Below are 20,133 nucleotides of genomic sequence, written 5' to 3'. Positions count from 1 at the left end.
GTATGGGTAATGTAGTCATTCTACAGTTTCCAAATTGGCCTACAAATATCTACATCATAATCATTGTGTCATTGTTGTTCCTCTGGGTTATGAAGATTCCCGAAAACAAAACAAAAATGGAAATAAATAAATAAATGCAGCGGAATATGAAGTGGTTATGCTTAGGGAAAGGGTTTGCAAAAATGCTTTCCTAACCTGCTACGAAAATCACTTTCTATAGAAGTGGCATGAAGAGTGTGTCCCTCCTTGAATTTATGAACACAAATAATGGGTGGGTGGGGGTGTGTCTACTTTTGTGCCTTCCCTTACCTGAGCAGGTTGGAGAAGGGGGAGGAGCTCCAGAGTTGTTCCTGGCGTAGGATTTCCTTTGAGAAGGAAGGCAGGACCAGGAGGCACTGCAGGGTGGCGTTTAAGAAGCAAGTGTTGCCAATGTTAGGCAACCTGTGAATTAGAACCAGCCATCAGTACACACATAGAGATACAATATCCTAGAAACATTGAGTGGCCTATGTCATAAACCTTCATAACTCTAGAAAGTGCTGACAATGGCAGCCATCTTGGTCAGGGATAAGTTATATGTCACTCTATGAGTACACAAAGAAGTGGATGTCCTTTAGGACCAAGATTACCATAATTCATGGGTTTATAAATATCTAATAAAACGGACATGCTTGATAGTAAGCCCCATCCCCATAGTATATCAGACATTGATCTCTAAACAATAAAGAGCTTATTTTCAATGCATCTGCATTGTGTTGTGGTTGCATTTGCGGTGTGTTTTGGTTTACCCAAGAAGTTCCATGTTGACCAGGGCCCCCCGTTCTCCTCTGGCCCCCTGGGTCTCTTCTGACCTTCTGGTGGCTGAGCTGGCCCTGGGAAGAGTCTGGCTTCTGGCACCTGAGCCTGACCTCTGGGGTCTTGGGCTAGAGTGGTCCTGAAGAGACAGAGGTCTGAAGGAAGGAGAGAAACAGGTGTAAAGCTTCCAAAGCAGAGATAGTATCACTCTACACAGTATCTCTCTTAAATACTATACTGTACTATAAACACAGTCTGAGGCATTATGCTTGTATTGATGTCCATATAAATTTAGTGTACTAAGTAGACCAGGGCAATAGGTTAGTACTCTACTTATCCACTAGATGTGATTAGAAGAGCCTAAAATTGCAGTTTGAGGAAAATAACTTTCTGGGACTGTGTTATCAAGCGTCTCAGAGTAGGAGTTTGATCTAGAATCAGTATTTCCTTTTAGATCATAATAAATCAGATTATTATGGACAGAGAGGACCTGATCCTAGATTAGCTCTCATACTCTTGATTAACACTGTCCCTGGTCTTGTAGCTCTAAAGCCAACTCTTCAAGGGGACTCTAGGATGGCACTGTACTTATTTTATTTTTGTTTGAATTACCTGACTGTTGCGCCCTCTTGGCTGGTGTCTCCATGACTGTCCAGAGGGTTGGTAGGAGAGGGAGAACTAGGGCGGGACACCACTGGAGAGGATTTCACTGGGGAAGGGTGTTTGGCAGGTGACCTGGGGAGAGAGGGCTGTTTAGCAGGAGAGCAAGGCTGAGAGGAACAGTTAACAGGAGAGGGAGGTGGATAGAGGGAGGAGAGTTGGTCAGAGGGTGAGGGGTCAGAGGTGGCGGAGGCATTTCGTTCAGAACGGTCAGTTGGAATTGGAGAGGGGGATGAAGTGCTACTCTCCTTATTTCTTGTCTTCTGCTCCATATCAATTTAATTGGCTTTCTGCCGTTTTTTCTGTTGACAAGAATATGTGTTAGTGCTAAATAATTTTTCCCCGATCCCCAGCCAATGTAGAAAAAAAAATGTGTGTGGGGGGGTCATATTAACAGGAACAGGTAAGTCTAAAATAGAGGAACTTAGCTATCTATCCTCAACCTCAAATAACACAGTATAGACAAGTTACATTGAGTGACATTTGCAAAAGCTGAACTTCATATACATTTCATGTACACTTTTTATGTATTCGTCCATCAGAATCTACTTTTACTTCATTCATCTCACTAGGTCTAAGAGAAAAATACTACTCCAGAATTGAAGTAGTTGTTAATTGATTAAATGACCTGATTTCATACCTTTTTGCACCAGCAGAAACAAGCCATGTCGACAACGAATTAAGACTGATACATATCCACATTACATCATTTTTCAAACTGGCTTTAAGACCATTGTGATGTCATCGGTCATGTATGACACCACAGTCTGGCAACCCAATCTAGAATTGCTTAAAATATAGAGTTCAATTATCAAATATGTTTTATTGAAAGCAAAGTTCTGAAGTATACATACAATATTGTAGATATGCTCCATTGTTTTCTTGTTCCTTTTTTTACATACATTTTTTATATATTGTTTATTTGAACATGCCACCACAATAAATGCATTTTAAGTGTCGTCATCTTCCTTGTTTTTTGATAGCTTCCATGTTGTTTGTGGGTTGGTCATCGGTTTATTGAAATGCTAAACGCTTTTTCTCATATTCCCCAGCAGATGGACAAGGGTTGGTCAAAAAAATGTGAACAGGTGATAGAGATTCAGCCTAAACCTCAAATAACAATCCAGATTGGTTAGGGACAGTTTTCCGTATTCAATCTTGCCCTGAGGGCAGAATGTATGTGATTGGTTCAATTAAAGCTCAATGGTCACTGGGCAGAGCTTAAAGTGCCCAGTGAAAGTTAATAACCAATCTGATGGAGCTTAAGAATTTTGAGAAGACTAAATGACCAAATGTTGCACAATCCAGGTGTGGAAAGCTCCTAGATTTACTCAGAAATACTCAAAGCTGTAATCGCTGCCAAATGTGCTTCAACAAAGTATCGACTTAGTGGTGTGAATACTTACTTGAATACGTAAATTGAATATTTTATTTAAATTTCAATACATTTGCAAACATTTCAAAAAATATGTTATAACTTTGTCGTTATGGGGTATTTTGTATAATTGGGTGAGAGAAAAAATATATTTACACAATTCTAAATGCAGGCTGTAACACAACAAAATGTGGAAAAAGTCTAGGGGTGTGAATCCTTTCTGAAGGCACTGTATGTGAAGATGAATCCACTAATGAAGTCACTCTGGTTAGGAGCGTCTGCTAAATGACTCAAATGTAAACGTAATAGAAATTAATTGTAAATAATGTATTGTGTCACTTCGAAGTCACTTATTGTAAATAAGAATAGAATACCATGGTTAAAGATAGTCATGAATGAATCGTGAATAACGATGAGTAAGAAAGTTTGAGGTATAAATATCATACCCCCCCAAAAATGCTAACCACCCCGATGTAAGAATATTTTTAAGATAATACACAACGCAGAGGACTAGAGGTCAATAGGGAATTAACAATCAATGGAAATAGTTGTTTTTCAGTTCAACATCTGTTTAGAATCTGTGTAGGAATTTCAGTTCTGTACTCATAGCTACATGTGTCAAGTTGTCATTGGTCCAAATACATTGAGCCTGAAACAGGATACTTGTTATTTGCAGGAATGCAATCTGGTGAGGGCCCAAAAAGATGACACTTTCATTTTGTTGCACTGAAACATGCTAAATAAATCCCTGCTAGTGTCACGCCCTGACCTTAGAGATCCTTATTATTCTCTACGTTTGGTTAGGTCAGGGTATGACTCGGGTGGGGAAGTCTATGTTTTCTGTTTCTTTGTTTTTGGCCGAGTGTGGTTCCCAATCAGAGGCAGCTGTCTATCGTCGTCTCTGATAGGGGATCATACTTAGACAGCCCTTTTTCCCACCATTAGGTTGTGGGATCTTGTTTTCTGACAGCCTGACAGAACTGTGCGCTTTGGTTTTTTGACATTGTTATTTTGTTTGGTGTCATCAATAAAGATACGATGTACGCCTACCACGCTGCGCCTTGGTTTCCTTCTACTAACGAGAGCCGTTACAGCTAGGGAGAAGTGCAGGTTTTAACTAATTAAACAACAAAGAATATGATCTACATTATAATTCTCCGTGTGTAAAATAAAAATGGTTTAATGTGAAACTACAGTAACTCAAAGCTAAACAAATATATAAAGAAAGCAGTCCAATGTTATTTGTTACCTTGACTTTACTGCAAATTACACTCAAGTCTCGAGAAAAAAACAATACACTAATATTACAGTTAGCCATGACAGCCTTTATAATGCAACACTTATGATCACACACATCTAAATATTGCACTTGGGAAAAACACATCTTAATAATCCTTGGATGCAATGCTGGTCAAATTTACCCTTCCAAATGTTTTCTTTTTTGCTGTATTAACCAAATGTCATCATCTAATATTCCAGGAAATCCTTAAATAATGTGTCTTTAATGTTCTAACATCCTAGTTTTGTTTTTTAATTTCTTATTTTTTAAGTAAAAAGAGTTTTTGCATCACTACCCCAAGTTTTCAAATGTAGGGTCAAATATGACCCGTATGTATTTCCTATGGAATTCACTGCATTGCGTCGTCAAATTGACCTTTCTTTTTGCTACAAAAATAAAATGTATGTAATTCATATAATATTTATTAAATATCTTGTTTTTAATGTTCATTAATCACAGTTTTCATTTCTCCTTTTTAACTAATTGAGTAAAAGGAGTTTCATTAGGAGGCTCATAAGAATGTTGCCAGATATACAACCAAAAAGGTTTTACAGATGCCAATCTGAGGTATCCAATTCAGATGAACTTCCTGGTTCTTTCCCTGTGCTTTTTGTGAAGAGGACACATTGGGTCTTTTGTGGGTTCAATTTTACTCGCCACGTTGGACCACGACTCGATCATTTCAATAGACTTCTGGAGTTTTTTTGCAGCAAGTTGAGGACATTTAGAGCTGGACCAGTAGCAGAGGTCATCGGCAAACTGTGAGACTTGACCTACGGTGGGTGGAGGGTAGTAGATATCTGATATGTAGAGTAGAAAAAGTAGCGGGCTTAGAACTGCCCCCTGTGGGACACCTGCCTCCGGGGTGAAAGGTGAGGATATTGCTGTGGAGACCTTCACTTTAATTGTACGGTTGTGGAGAAAGCTGGTGATGATGTTTCTGATGGAGAGCGGTAGTTTGAGATTGGAATCTGCGAGCCGGTAACACAGTCCATTGTGCCACATCTTGTCAAATGCTTTCTCTATGTCAAAGAAAACCGCCAGGGTAAGTTCTTTTTTCTTGAAGTTCCGAAGGATGTCCTCTGACAGTCTTAGAATGTTATCGGTGGTTGATCTTGCTTTCCTGAAGCCAGCTTGGTGGATTCCAAGGAGGCCCATTTCCTCGGTGTGGCCGCTCAGTCTTTGAGTGAGTACTCGCTCAAACAGCTTCCCGACATGACTGAGGAGGCTGATTGGTCTGTAGCTTGTGACGTTGTATGGGTCTTTGCCAGGTTTGTGGATCATTGTGACAACTGCAGATTTCCAGGGTAGGGGAAAGTAGCCTTCCGTGACACATGCTGTGAAGAGGTTGGAAAGAAGGTGCAGGTATTCGTCAGGTGCTTGTTTGATGAGTGTGCTGTCAATGTTGTCTTCCCCTGGTGCTTTGTTTTTTGTTTTTTTCAGGTGGGTCTTGATTTCTTCAATGCTCACAGAGCGGGTGAGGGGATGGTCTACTGGTGTCGGATTTGAGGTGTACACCGTTTTCTGCATTTCTCTGTCGACAATGGTTTTCCAGTCTTTGTCAAAGAGAGGGTCGTCGGGACAAGAATGAACATTTTGTAGGTGGTTTCTGAATAATGTTGCTTTTGTTTTGTTGTCTTCGATGAGTTGGTTTTGAGACTTTAGCACAGGTATGATGTTATTGGTTTTGTCTCCGTTGATTGTTTTGATTTTTTTACCAGAAGGTCCGGGGGTTGGTGTCTGTATCTAGCTGGTGATAGAAGGCAGTCCACTGTTTCTGTTTGTGGAGGGTGAGTTGGTGTCTGATGTGATTTTGCAACCGATTAACTTCTGTTTTCAGGTTGGGTGCTCTTGTTCTAATAAAGTCTCTCCGGATCTTTCTTTTCTGCTTGATGAGACTGAGGATATGTGGTGGGAGTTGTTGTGGTGGTCTGGGGGTGGTAAGTGGGATGGTCTCTTCCCGGGCCTGGATGAGGATACTCCCTATTCACTCCGCCAGCTGGTCCAGATCTTTGGGGTTCTGCGTTGTTACTGAAATATTTGTTATCTTGTCTGTAATGCAATTTCTGTATTTTTCCCAGTCTGCTTTCTTGTAGTTGTATCTTTGCTTTTCAGGTGCTTGTTGGAGTTGGAGAGAGAAGGAGGCAAGGACAGGAAGGTGGTCACTTCCCACGTCGTGGCTGACAGAGAAGCTAAGAAGCTTAGCAGCCAAGTCTGGGGAGCAGAGGACAAGATCAAGGATGTCTGCCGTGGAGTTTGCAGAATGGATGTGTGTGGGCTCGTTGGTGTTGAGGATGGCCAGGTTTGTGCTGTCGAGGACATCCCTTAGTACTCTTCCCGATGTGTTTGTAGTATTACAGTTGAAGTCGATGTGTTTGGCATTAAAATCTCCCATTATGATGGTGTGGCAGTTGTTGTCTGCGAGGGTGGCGATCAATTTTTCGGAGGGTGTTGTTGCGGGTGGACAGTATATGGTGGCTACCAGAAGAGTTGTTTGTGCATTTAGGAGTATTTTCGCTACAGTGTACTCATTGTTGTTGAGTTCTTCTTTGGTGAGGTTGAAAACGGCTTCAGAGTACTCTATTCCTTCTTTTAAAAGCAGTGCCACACCCCCTCTGCATCCCTCTAGTCCACATATGTCAGAGTCAAGGCCCGCGGGCCACATCCGGCCCGCAAGAAGGTTTTTTACGGCCCCTGGGATGATCTTGATTTATTATTAGAACCGGCCCGCAGCAAGCCGGCAGCCCGCAGATCTTTTACACGCACCAATACTACATTTCCCACAATGCAAAGGTGACGCACCGAGCAGTAGGCTGCTTCATTTCAATATTTATTGGCACAGCAGTCGTCAGCATCACAGGAAAATTAACTTTCAGATACCCATCAAAAATGGCAAAACGGAAGGTGGATACTGAGAACCGGGGGTTTCAAACAAGGTGGGAGTCGGAGTATATGTTCACGAAGGTAGCTGGAAAACCTGTGTGTCTTCTGTGTGGAGAAAGTGTGGCGGTACTGAAAGAGTATAATCTGAGACGACATTATGAAACGAAACACGCGGACAAAAACAAGAATATGGACATGGAACAAAGGCTACAAAAGGCAGAGGAATTAAAACGAGGCCTCAAATCTCGACAGGCTCTGTTCAAAAAAGCCAAATCACAAGGCCAGGCTGCTGTCAAGGCCAGTTTTATTTTGGCAGAAGAGATCGCTAAATCAGCCCGGCCATTTACGGAGGGGGATTTCATCAAAAACTGCATGATTAAAGTTTGTGACGAAGTTTGCCCAGAAAAAAGGCAACTCTTTTTAAATGTGAGTCTGAGCAGAAACACCATTGCCGAGAGAGTAGACCAGTTGTCCATCAATCTAAAAGAGCAGCTTGTGAAAAAGGGAAAAGATTTTATTGCATATTCCTTGGCTGTGGATGAGAGCACCGACATTTCTGACATTGCCCAGTTGTCAATTTTCATCCGCGGAGTGGACTCCAACCTAAGCGTGACAGAGGAGTTTTTGGCTTTACGTCCTATGCATGGCACAACTACGGGGCATGATTTGTATGAAGAGGTGTCAAGATGTGTAAATGAGATGGAGCTGCCTTGGGAAAAACTCGTGGGTTTGACAACCGACGGAGCACCTGCGATGTGTGGACACAGGAGCGGACTGGTGGCGAAGATACGGGAAAAGATGCAAGAGGAAAACGCGACAGGTGAGCTGACAGCTTATCATTGTATCATACACCAGGAAGCGTTGTGCGGTAAAGCCTTGAAAATGGAGCATGTAATGAGCATCATCACGCGCACAGTTAACTTTATCAGAGCCAAAGGTTTGAATCACCGCCAGTTCAAGGCATTTCTGACGGAGTTAGAAACGGAGCATGGTGATTTGCCTTATCACACAGAGGTGCGATGGCTAAGCCAGGGAAAGGTGCTTCAAAGATGTTTCGAGCTTCGTGAGGAGATTTGTCTGTTCTTGGACAGCAAAGGGAAAGACACAACACAACTCCGAGACGAAATGTTTCTGTGTGAAATGGCTTTTCTGTGTGACATTACGAGTCATCTGAATGCAATAAACTTGCAGCTGCAGGGTCGGGATCGTGTCATCTCTGATATGTACAGTACAGTGAAGGCATTTAAAACCAAACTGACTCTGTGGGAGACGCAGATGCGGAAAGAAAATTTGAGCCACTTTCCCAGCTGCCAGACCATGAAAGAGAAGCTCTCTACCAGTGCGTTCCCGAGCACACAGTTGGCTGATAAAATAGGTATGCTTGCCGCTGACTTTCGACGCCGATTTGCTGACTTTGAAGCACAAAAAAGCAGGTTGGAACTGCTCGGTAACCCATTTGCTGTTGACGTGGAAAGCTCACCACCAAACCTCCAAATGGAGTTGATTGACCTCCAATGCAATGATGCACTGAGGGCAAAATATGCGGCAGTGGGTGCTGCGGAGTTCGCCCGTTTCCTCCCCGGCACAATGCCCCAGCTGCGCATCCAGGCTGCTCAAACGTTGTCTATGTTTGGCAGCACATACCTGTGTGAACAACTGTTTTCTTTGATGAACCTGAACAAAACATCACACAGAAGTCGACTTACTGCTGAACACCTCCACTCAATTCTGAGGATTTCTTCAGCTCAGAGCCTTACCCCGAACATTGATGAACTTGTGGAAAAGATGGGACACCACCAAGTATCACCCTCAACCTCAAACAAGTGAACATTACTGTGCAATCACATATTTAGAGTTTTTACTCAGTTCAAGTTTAAAAGTTAAAATTTAATATTTGTTTTCACTGCATGTTACTTCTCCTTAAACAAAGTGTTGTTTTTGATTAATAGATTTTTGCACTTTATTTTTTTGTATTTCAATCCAATTATATTTTAAAAATATTTCAGTTGAGTGGATGATAGAAAATTGCTATTATTGTTTTTTCTTTGAAGTAAATTTAGCCCACTTTTGCTAAAATAGAAAATATAGTCTACTGATGGTGCCTTGAATACCGGTTTCTTTCATTTAATGTTCATGTTATGGGGATATTTATATAAAGGAAATTTGTCTTTTGTGTCTGTTGAAAATTAAAGATTACTGACAGAGCCATAAGAAAATATTGCTTTATTTATCTGATCATATTGTAATATATTTGTTAGGTTTTCAGTAGGTTCAATTAGGTTCACTAGACTATATGCGTCATTTAAAAATTTTTCAATGAACATTCGAACAGTCCGGCCCTCGTCTTGTAGCTGATTTTTTTATTTGGCCCTCCGTCCATTTGACTTTGACACCCCTGCTCTAGTCGATCCTTCCTTAGAATGTTAAAACCAGGAATACGGAATCTTACATTAGTACTTAGGAAGGTTTCGTTGATAGAGGCAATGCTGGTTTGCTTTTCTAGAAGAAGTTGCTTCAGCTCCTGCTCGTTTTTCCTTAACCCTCTGATGTTGATATGTAGAACATTTATTGGAGTAGCCATTTGGTTTGGAGTGTATTTAACTTGGAATCGCCTTCTACAGCCTTAAGAGGAGGGGCCATCTCTGTGTTTCCTTATGCTATCCATAACTCTCTTTACCATTTCTTCATCTCCGCATATTCCTTTCAGATCCTCCTGCAGGTGAGTGGTGCTGGTGAGAGGCTGGGAGCCGGAGAGGCTTGGTGTTGCGAGATGGTTGGTAGTGGCTGTGCTGATGGTGGTAGTAGTCCTGGTGGGCTTGGTGGTGGTGAGGGCTAGATAGGTGGGGCATTGTCTGGAGACCGATGAGTGGGCGCCGCCACAGTTGGCACAGCTGGCATCATTTTTCTCTTTGGGGCACTCTTTATGGTGGTGGTTTTCAGCACATCGCAGACATTTGATCTGGTTTTTGCAGTCTGTGAAGACGTGGTTGAATTCTTGACATTTGTAGCACTGTTTGATAATGGCGGGGGGTGGCCGTGCTTTTTCCACCCTGAAGTGGAAGTAGTTCATGTAGAATCCCTCTAGCAGTAGGCCAGGCGCGTCGTCCGGGTTGCTGAGGTGAATACGGATGAAAGTGGTCGGTTGCTGTGTGGCTCGGCTGACGATCCTGTACACTTTAGTGGTTGTAATGCGCTGCCTCTCCAGTTCTTGCAGGATTTCGTCGCTGGTGGTTTCCATTTGGATGCCCTTGATGATAAGCTGTTTTGTGGGTTTGTTGTCTTGGGTGGTTTGGTTTCCTCTCTGTGCCAACCTGCACTTAATCGTTGTTCCGTTGAAGGCCCCTGTGGGCCAGGGGGAGAGGAGGGAGTTCATGGAGTGGATATCCTTGACAAATACAAGGATTCCACCTCTTCTCATCTGGATGAGCTTTTGCAGCTGGATATTAGGTTTATTGCGTAGGATTTCTTTGTAGATGTCTTTGTTTGAAGGAGGTGGGAGGGCATCACTGTTCAAGAAGTCAATTACCACAGGAGACAGTTTCTGCTTGTCGGTTGTGCTTTCCCTTCTGGCCTGTTTTTGTGGGTGGCTACTGTACAGCATCCCATATCTTCCCATATTATGGGTGACAATATCAGAATAGGTATCTTGAGGTGGGGATAGAGGTTGAGCTTGTGGAGGGTTAGTTGCTGTGCTTTCACTGTGTACAAGCGCCGTGCCCATTTCCATGAGGGTATCTTGTAGTTGGAGAGCAAAGGGGGCAAGAGGGGTTGATTGGGTATGTTTGCTGAGTTCACTGGCAAGATATTGGAGCTGGACTAGTACTTCATGGAGCGCTATAGGGTCCGTTTTGTCCTTGGTAGGTGGTATTTCTTCTCCGGTGGTGATGCTTGGTGGAGAGATTGAGATGGTGTCCTTGTTTGGTTCAATACACTCCTTGGGTGGCCTGGTAGCATTCATTGGTTTGCTAGGTTCTTCAGGGGTGGGTTCGGGGGAGTTAGTGCAAAAAGAGAGTATTATCATTTCTTGCTGTGCAGAAGTGGCATAACAGTCCAGTAACAGTGTATTTTTCTTGCCTGCTTGGGACTTGACATACTTGGATAGGCGGGGATCCTTTTTGGCTTGATGAGGTTTTTCCTCCACAGATGGTGTCCTAGTCATGCCTGATTTCCCATCAAAAGCTTTGGTCCATATCAATTTTCTCTGTTCGCTTGTGATTGGGGGTGCAGTAGCCATTGTTGGTTTTGTAGTCAGGCTTATGGTAGGTTCAGCTTTTTAAGTTATTATTTTGGAGTACAAACACTTTCTAATACTGGGATAGTACCAGTGGTTAGTTATAAAATACTCCCTCAAGCTAAAATGGCGGCCAGACACAGAACAAATGGGCTCAAGCAATGTAGATTTGTTAGTTAGGATGAGGGGGGAGGAGGTGCAGTGCAGCGTGATAGAAAACCAATGGTATGTTTGTTATAAGCTAAAATACTACTGCATGATCAGGAAACGACAAAACAGGCTAAAAAAAATATGCGGTTAGAAATGCGTTTCTCTGGTGCTACAACAGAGAACTTCGTGACAGGACTAGGTTACCAGTGATACAATTAGTTTTAGAAAAAACTGGAACGCCTTAAATCAAACACACATTTTTACCTTGGAGAGTGCAGGGTTGTCTGGGCACAGTTGCGACAGCTCGACACGCGTTGGTAGTCGCTCGCTCTTACAGCACGAAGGAAACCCGACAGCGTGTTGATACCGGAATGAGAGAAGTCGATTTCTGCCTAAGAAAGCCAGGAATTACCGTTAAAAGGGCTTGCTCTTTTAGAACGCGTAGAATTCTCCCTCTCCTCCTGTCTCAGATGGCGCCTCCTTTTCCGAGTCCCTTGCCGCATCTACCTCTTCCAGACATCGTGTGTTCGCTAGCTGAGTTCAAGTGAATTAATCTGACGTGAGAGAGAGATTTGGAGCCTCTTCTTCTCCTCCTCCCTCTTGTACAGGTGTAAGGGATGTGAAACGGCTAGTTTCAATCGGTGACGTCACTTGCTCTGAGACTGTTGTTGATGATGTGTACAGAGGGTCCCTGGTTCGGCCTAAAGTTATACTGTTACACAGGCTCCAGTCATCGGAGCACGAGTGGAATCCCACTCACTGTGTTATACTGGCATGCACACATTCCTACACTGTTCATGTCAGCATCATTTATTCTCCCCCCTTTTTGACATGTCCTCCACACACACACACATGGATTTGCTTTTTTCACTGACAGGGTGGGTGGCTCTTAAAAGAGCCTTTGGGTTACTACAGCACTCCAAATGGGCTGTTTACTTGGAGCTGGTGTACTTGGTCACGGCCTTGGTGCCCTCGGACACTGCGTGCTTGGCCAGCTCTCCGGGGAGCAGCAGGCGCACTGCGGTCTGGATCTCCCTGGAGGTGATGGTGGAACGCTTGTTGTAGTGGGCCAGGGAGACGACTCTCCGGCGATACGCTCGAAGATGTCGTTCACGAACGAGTTCATGATTCCCATGGCCTTGGAGGAGATGCCGGTATCGGGGTGGACCTGCTTCAGGACTTTGTACACGTAAATGGCGTAGCTCTCCTTCCTCGACTTTCGGCGTTTCTTGCCGCCTTTCCCTGCGGTCTTGGTGACGGCTTTCTTGGAGCCCTTCTTGGGCGTAGACTTTGCTGGCTCGGGCATGATGCTGATGTCTCGTTGCTTCTCACAAACGAATGAGGGGGTGGAGAGCCCTTTCCCTCTTATGAAGACGAAGCTAAGCTAATTCACCGGCCGTGGACACACCCCTGCTTTCTCATAGGCGCCCCTGCCATTTGCCCAGTGGAGCTGAGCGCGCATAAGAGCCTTCCACTCAGAGGCTTGCTTCCCTAACAAAGACCATAGCCTATGCTTTGTCACTGGTGGGGAATGGTGTGTTTCAAAAAAAGTCCTACAATGGCCAGAAATAAGGCCCCCCTTTTTGGTACTTGGTGGGGATTTCCCAGCCGTGGTGCCTTTATTTCGGGTGTCTCGTAATACGACTGTAGTCAAAGTCTGCACTGAACATAGCCTCCTGTCATGAACACTCCCTCCCTGTCCACTCAAGAGTGGCTCGTGGTTTAATACGACTGTACGCAAAGCCTGCACTGAACATAGCCTCCTGTCATGAACACTCCCTCCCTGTCCCCTCAAGAGTGGCTCATGGTTTAATACGACTGTACGCAAAGCCTGCACTGAACATAGCCTCCTGTCACGAATACTCCCTCCCTGTCCACTCAAGAGTGGCTCATGGTTTCCTACGATAATGGATTTGACCCTTTTGAAGCGGATGTGGGTGGCTCTTAAAAGAGCCTTTGGGTTCAAGTCGGGATGTTGACGTTCCGAGAAGAGTGCGTTTAACCGCCGAAACCGTACAGGGTGCGTCCCTGGCGTTTCAGAGCGTAGACCACGTCCATGGCCGTAACGGTCTTCCTCTTGGCGTGCTCGGTGTAGGTGACGGCGTCACGGATCACGTTCTCAAGGAACACCTTCAGGACACCGCGGGTCTCCTCGTAGATCAGCCCGGAGATACGCTTCACGCCGCCACGGCGAGCCAGGCGGCGGATGGCGGGCTTGGTGATTCCCTGGATGTTATCGCGGAGAACCTTACGGTGACGCTTGGCGCCTCCTTTTCCGAGTCCCTTGCCGCCTTTACCTCTTCCAGACATCGTGTGTTCGCTAGCTGAGTTCAAGTGAATGAATGACGTAATTTTACAAGTAGACAATGGACCTGATCGACTCTGCTCTTTTCTGTCCATAAGAAACAGGTGCTTGGTGCTCTTATTATCTGCGTTTGGTGGACCTGATTGAAGCCAGTGGCACAGAAAGCGCGCGCTTTTGCCTGGCCTCTGCTGCAAAGGGGAGGGCGTTCGTTCTAGGGAACTATGGAGGAAGAAGAAATCAAAGCTACTCACATGCGCGGGAAACACACTCAAATACTGAGCTATGTTGAACACAAGGCCCAACTGTGATGTCCCACTCTTCACATTGATTGGTGTTGTTCTACTTGTTGTTGTTGTTGCACCTGATTCAACTCTTTCAATCAGCTGTGCCTCTCCAGGGCTACCACAAAAAATGGCTACTCTACCCCTGCCTGGAGTTGGGAAACACTGAACTAGTAGGATTCAACCCACTGCAGTTGCCAGTCACACCTAATAGAGATAGGCGTTAAAACCTCAAATAGTGTCACAAGTACAAAGGAGAAACGAAGTGGAACATACGGGAAACAAATACACAAGGAATGCCACAAACCCTATAAGGGGTCCGTAATGTCACCTCAGCAGTCATGTAGCTCTTGAAGGCCATGTAATAACGTCATTCTTCTTTTTCTTCCCTAGACAGGATCCAGGTGGCCATGGGAAGGGTGGTGATACCTCTGCAAGCTGAAACGCAGTAAAACATTCCTCAGACACCCACCCAACACACACACAATAAAGGGATCATTTTCCTATGCGTACAGAGGTGATAGGGATGTGCAAATATTGTATGGTACTTTTTTCAAAAAACAATAACATAGCCTTATATTACGGAAATAGTGGTATGAGGTGGATCCTTTATAGGCCAGAGAGCCTCAGATGTTGCATTGAATGATCTCAACAGGTCAACAGGTAATTTCAAAGGGGACAAATGAGGCCCAAGGGCACATACTGGCGATTGACCAATCGGTGCAGTTTATTCACATCTCAGATGTGACTAGGTATCATCTTACAACTTATTGTTGCCATAATTGTCTCTTACATGTACTTAGTGGCTGCCGGCCCTCGGTTTAGTACATCGAGCAACAGAGGTTGCATTTTAGGAGAACGAGTGACAAGTGTTCAACTAGCTGGGATGCAGCTAGTGTCATCAAAGCACTTTGTCATAGCAGGTTAGAAGAAATAGGTTAAGCTTACGAAAAGGCTTAGGCTTACCCCAAATGTCACGTCCGTTCGTAGCTGTACTCCGTGTAGGCACAACAAGTCATCACACAGAGAGCACACTTGAAGCACAACTGCACTGCCTGGAAGGCTGCAACGGACTGATTTGGAATCCCTCAAACAGCACGCTAACTACATTCCGCTTTATGATGTCACAGTCAGCCCCTCGGAACACTGGTCCTCAACAATCTCAAACACCTTGGATACCCAAGCCAAACATTCTCTAATCACTCACATTCACGAATCAACCAGGGAGAAGAAGGGTGCCAGGAATTGAACGCTGAAAAGCTAACCTCCTTCACAGAGCAACATCATAGGACTGGGAGTTTGTGTTCAACAGCTTGCGTTCCCCTATTATCAAGGGCTTAGTTCCTCTATAGGCTACAGTGCAGATACTTCACATGCAGAGTACAACAACAAATAACAGAGGGCCTGTTACCACACCCTATAGGCTAGGAGTTGAACTTGGACCACAATGACATTGGTAGTAATTAGCCTGCAGCATAAATGACAGCTCCCTAACGGGGACATAAAGTGGAAATGGAAGTGCGACACATAGAGGAAAAGTCCTAATCCTAATCAAATAGACACTTTTTAAAAAAAAAATTATTTCACCTTTATTTAACCAGGTAGGCAAGTTGAGAACAAGTTCTCATTTACAATTGCGACCTGGCCAAGATAAAGCGAAGTGCCACTCACTATGGCCACACAGACCATTTCTCCCTCAACCTGATGCAATTGTCACAACAAGTACGTGCTCAAAATCAAACATTAACTACAACAGATCATCAAATAGGCAAACACATGCTCATGTAGAGTACCTCAAATTATACAGTTACTTTGTCACCAAACCTAATCTGTCATTCATCTACAAATACATGCTCTTCTAAAGCCACAATGCAATGTTCACATGGTACATTTCATTTCTTACAATCTATGTCACTATTACTTCATTTGACTGCTCTTAAATCATATTCACTTAACCCTTTTCTTCACCTGCTGATTTTCTGCTGGTTTTGTCTCTTGCAGATTTGGACGTCATGTGAATCTATGTTTCTCAAGTATCAAAAGAGAGTAAGTTACATTGACCTACTTTATGAAAAACGGAATGCAACTTTTCTCTCTAGCCTAGTGCACTCTTTATCTGTAAGCTCCCCTACTGGTGTAGGTAGCTCCAAAAAAAGGTACAGATACCATAGAACTTGATCTCGACGACCACATTTTACACCAATGCACCCCGACAATCGGGAATCAAGTGGATGATTCTGGGACCAATTACAGGAGGGGGTCTGTTGGATGAGGGGTGTACTGAACTGTGCCTATAGCATGTCAAAAATCCCTCCAACGGGAAATAGGCCTTGGCAAATGGCCATGGGCGCTGTCCTTTTCAGCACCACGGAGCTCCGCTATTACCTGTCTCATGAGTGAAGATGCAACAGCAGACAATTCCTGCTCTTTTGTCCTGCAATGACACACTTTAGCCGTGTCATTGCTGCATTTAACTGGCAGCCTGTATTTAGGGCCTTTACTTTGTCGTATCATTTGGTCAAGGGGTTTCGATTCCTCAGCAAATCTTCTTTGAAAAATGAACTAAATCCCACATCAGAAGTCGACTTCAAATCACGGCAAAGACACACGACTCTACTCAACGGGAGTCAGTAGTATCAAATATTCTGCACTGTGAAGGTGTCATGTGCTGAGCCATTTAGTTCCTTATGAAGCCTATTTACGAAGCCAATGCAGCAATCACCACGTACCTGCCTGCATTGGTGATTGCTATTCTGTAATTGGTCAACTACTAATAGGGCAATCATCCCGGCTGCTTGTGTCCTGTTTCGTAACAGCTGTTTTGCAAGCCCTTGACTTGACGATTACATCTATTGATTCCTGCTGTCCTGATACCTTTTCTCTTAAGGGATCTCGGATCTAGTCTAAAGGACTAACAATGGCTATGGCATTGGAATATTCAATCGCACACTGAATTCATCCCACATATCATTTTACTTTCAATAGCTTAGTCAGTCGCATGAATTATGGGGTGCACACAGCTAACGTTGTAATGATCGGATCAAAACATGGATTTTTGGGGCCATCGAGGAATGTCACATGGCCCAGAAATCATTGAATGGCCATTTTCACAAAGGAATAGACAGACTCCAGCATGTTACATTCCAAGAGCCATTGGAATCGAAAAAACAACGTGCCCCACTTGGGGACCCGAGGACCGAGTTTGGGAAACGCTGGGCCGAAGATCAAATACTATGACGTGCTCACACGCTGACAGTACCTGTGTTTAACCACTAGATGGCCTCCGTGCTCCACGGTAAACCTTTCCCCTCTCATCAGCAGCACTGCAACATGGGACTTTCAAAGTCAGTTGTCCTTAGCTACATAGTGACCATTTTTGCCACTTTTTGCCCTATATCATTACTATCACGCATTACTGCTAGTGTATTTTTCCCCTCTTCTACTCTAGGCATACATCTAATCACATATAGAGCGTTATTGAAACGACTCAGGTCAGTTAAGAAACAACTCTAATTTACAATCACGGCCGGTGGTGATACAGCCTGGAATCGAACCACAGTCTGTAGTGACTCGAGAGCAGGGAACGCTACGTGTTCGTCTACAACATACACGGTGGGAAAGGGGCGTGTAGAAATGGAACAATTGTGCCTTTTTGACTGAAATATGGAGGTGGCTCTTAAAAGAGCCTTTGGGGGATTTTGGAGATCAGGTCATCGTTTATGCGCGCTCTCCGCGAATACGACGGGCCAGCTGGATGTCCTTGGGCATGATGGTCACCCTCTTGGCGTGGATGGCGCACAGGTTGGTGTCCTCGAACAGGCCGACCAGGTAAGCCTCGCTTGCCTCCTGCAGGGCCATCACTGCGGAACTCTGGAAGCGCAGGTCGGTCTTAAAGTCCTGGGCAATTTCTCGCACCAGGCGCTGGAAAGGCAGTTTGCGGATCAGCAGCTCAGTGGACTTCTGGTAACGACGGATCTCTCTAAGAGCCACGGTGCCGGGCCTATAACGGTGAGGCTTCTTCACGCCGCCGGTGGCCGGGGCGCTTTTGGACGGGAGTCTCGGCCTCTCCGTGCCGCCCCAAAATGCAACCCCCACCCTCGCCGAGGCGCGCTTGGGTCTTTTGTTAGGGCCGCGAGCAACGTTACACTTTACGCGCAATATTGCTCTCTCATTCTAGCCTAGTAGTTGTTATCCTTCATTTAGGCCTCATGTGGGCACTTGATACGGTGCCGTGTATATGTGTGTGTGTGTATCTAACAAACACGCCAAATAATTGGCCAGGCATAGAAAGGACACTTTGCGCTTTTGTTGAGCTAGGTGGTTGGCTCTTAAAATAGCCTTTGGGGGTTAAGTAGTCAAGTTGCAGCCGCACCAGCGATTTTACTTGGCTTTGATGGCCTTCTCAGTCTTATTGGGGAGCAGCACTGCCTGGATGTTGGGCAGAACACCACCCTGAGCGATGGTCACGCCGCCAAGCAGTTTGTTCAGCTCCTCGTCGTTACGGACTGCCAGCTGCAGGTGACGGGGGATGATACGAGTCTTCTTGTTGTCACGGGCAGCTTTTCCGGCCAACTCCAGGATCTCAGCAGTCAGGTACTCGAGCACTGCGGCCAATTCTTATTTTCAATGGCCTAGGAACAGTGAGTTAACTGCCTTGTTCAGGGGCAGAATTACAGATTTTTACCTTGCCAGCTCGGGGATTCAATCTTGCAACGTTTCGGTTACTAGTCCAATGCTCTAACCACTAGGCTCCCTGCCACCCCATGGCTTCATAAGGATTCATGGCTTCATAAGGATTCATGGCTTCATAAGGATTCAAATTGGAATACTACAGAATCAAAAGGGGAGCACTGAATTGCATGTGATCTCCCATGGATAGTAGGAACCTGTAGATGCCTAATTTCACAAATGCTTTACTTAATTCCGTTTTGGTTAGTTTGGTAGCTTTCAAACAAAATAATCCTCACACTACCGGCTGTTAAAGGTAATGTTCCTGTGTTCACGGAGACCGCAATCACGGTAAACGCTGTATATGTCGGTACAATCGGAAAATGGCCTTTAAATAGCGCATAGCCAACAAAGTGATATCAGATTGAATCCTGGCCTTGAGCTGCTTACCACCTTCCATTATATGGAAGACCAGATTTGAGGTGAATCAGTATCGTTTGTTTAAAAAAAGAGACAAATACATTTCAATTTGTTACCATGCAAGTTTTATAGGTCAATTTGGGGTTTTGGGGTCATGTTCTCTACAGGGCTCAATTTTAGACCAGGCCTCTGAAGAGGAATGAGAGGGATGCTCCCAGAGCCAAGAAGAAGGCCATAATGGCTCCAGCTGTCTCCGCTTCATGAGCAGCAACTTTTCTGTGGAGAGAGAGAATGACAGCCGATCAGGTGTGGTAAGATTTTAGGTGCAACCTCATTTCTGTCAACCTGGGAGACATTTTTCTCTCGTAATGACCCTTGCAACGTGAGTAAACTAACCATAACATTTTAAATAGACAGCAGTTCCAAAAACGAAATGAAAGCCATTTTTCTCAGTTCCACGCTATGAGCAGTTAATGCCTTTTTGCTTGGTAGGACAGAATTGCTTTGCGTTTACCATGTGTGTTATGCCTCGTCCTTCTAACAGACATTGTGACTTTAATAATTATCACCCTATTTCTAAACTTTATTTGCCTAGCTAAAATGTTTGAATCCTTGACTAATGCTCAGCCAAGATCTTTCTTTACTTCAAAATCTATTCTAAATGTGCATCAGTCGGGCTTCAGACCAGGGCATAGCACCTTCTCGGCAGCATCACTGGTTTTAAATGATGGAGGAAACTGTTTGGATAGGAAGAAACAGTGTGCTGCTCTATTCATTGACTTGTCTAAAGCGTTCAACACTGTCGACCGATCTTTACACATTCAAAAAGGTTGTCTGAAATTGTCCTGGATCAGGTGACTGGTAATTGGTTTATGGTGCCCACATTATATATATTATAAATATCTGGGCATCTGGATTGACAAAAATGCATCTTTTAAAAAGCATATGGATGAGTTGAGAATAAAAATGGGCTTCTTCTTTAGAAATAGATAATGTCTCTTTCTGAACAGCAGAAAGCAGATCAATCAGTCAACTTTCCTGCAATTGCTAGACTACAGTGACACCATTTATACGACTGCAGGTGCC

The 20,133-nt window shown here is 44.3% G+C and overlaps 3 protein-coding genes and 1 pseudogene across 3 annotated transcripts in view; all 4 read right to left on the bottom strand.

Annotated features, from left to right (window-relative positions):
• Positions 1–12,080: 12,080 nt before the first annotated feature.
• Positions 12,081–12,850, bottom strand: LOC139369691 (histone H2B-like; annotated as a pseudogene).
• A 521-nt stretch (positions 12,851–13,371) lies between these two features.
• LOC139369690 (histone H4) lies at positions 13,372–13,683 on the bottom strand. Its single transcript, XM_071108949.1, has one exon. The coding sequence runs from the start codon at positions 13,681–13,683 to the stop codon at positions 13,372–13,374; it is 312 nt and encodes a 103-aa protein (XP_070965050.1).
• Positions 13,684–17,599: 3,916 nt separating this feature from the next.
• LOC139369377 (histone H3-like) lies at positions 17,600–19,087 on the bottom strand. The gene is made up of 3 exons (XM_071108658.1): positions 19,078–19,087; positions 18,344–18,563; positions 17,600–18,076 (listed from the first exon to the last, which is right to left on the bottom strand). Exons 1-3 carry the CDS (start codon positions 19,085–19,087, stop codon positions 17,677–17,679), a joined length of 630 nt encoding a protein of 209 aa, XP_070964759.1. The 3' UTR covers positions 17,600–17,676.
• Positions 19,088–19,223: 136 nt separating this feature from the next.
• The window catches only part of LOC139370637 (equilibrative nucleoside transporter 1-like), a 28,780-nt gene continuing 27,870 nt past the window's right edge, over positions 19,224–20,133 (bottom strand). The window contains exon 12 of the mRNA XM_071110235.1: positions 19,224–19,323. Within this exon, the coding sequence (XP_070966336.1) occupies positions 19,224–19,323 (100 nt within the window). The remainder of the gene's footprint in view (positions 19,324–20,133) is intronic.

Source organism: Oncorhynchus clarkii, chromosome 17 (genome assembly GCF_045791955.1).
Source record: "Oncorhynchus clarkii lewisi isolate Uvic-CL-2024 chromosome 17, UVic_Ocla_1.0, whole genome shotgun sequence".
In the NCBI taxonomy this organism is placed as follows: domain Eukaryota; kingdom Metazoa; phylum Chordata; class Actinopteri; order Salmoniformes; family Salmonidae; genus Oncorhynchus; species Oncorhynchus clarkii.
This window is presented reverse-complemented; position numbering and strand designations above follow the sequence as displayed.

Excerpts from the sequence above, each read along its gene's own strand:
- LOC139369690 (XM_071108949.1), bottom strand. The coding sequence starts at position 13,683 with ATGTCTGGAAGAGGTAAAGGCGGCAAGGGACTCGGAAAAGGAGGCGCC.
- LOC139369377 (XM_071108658.1), bottom strand. Across the intron at positions 18,077-18,343 it reads GAGAAGGCCATCAAAGCCAA|ACCCAAGCGCGCCTCGGCGA; the intron begins GTAAAATCGCTG and ends CCCTAACAAAAG.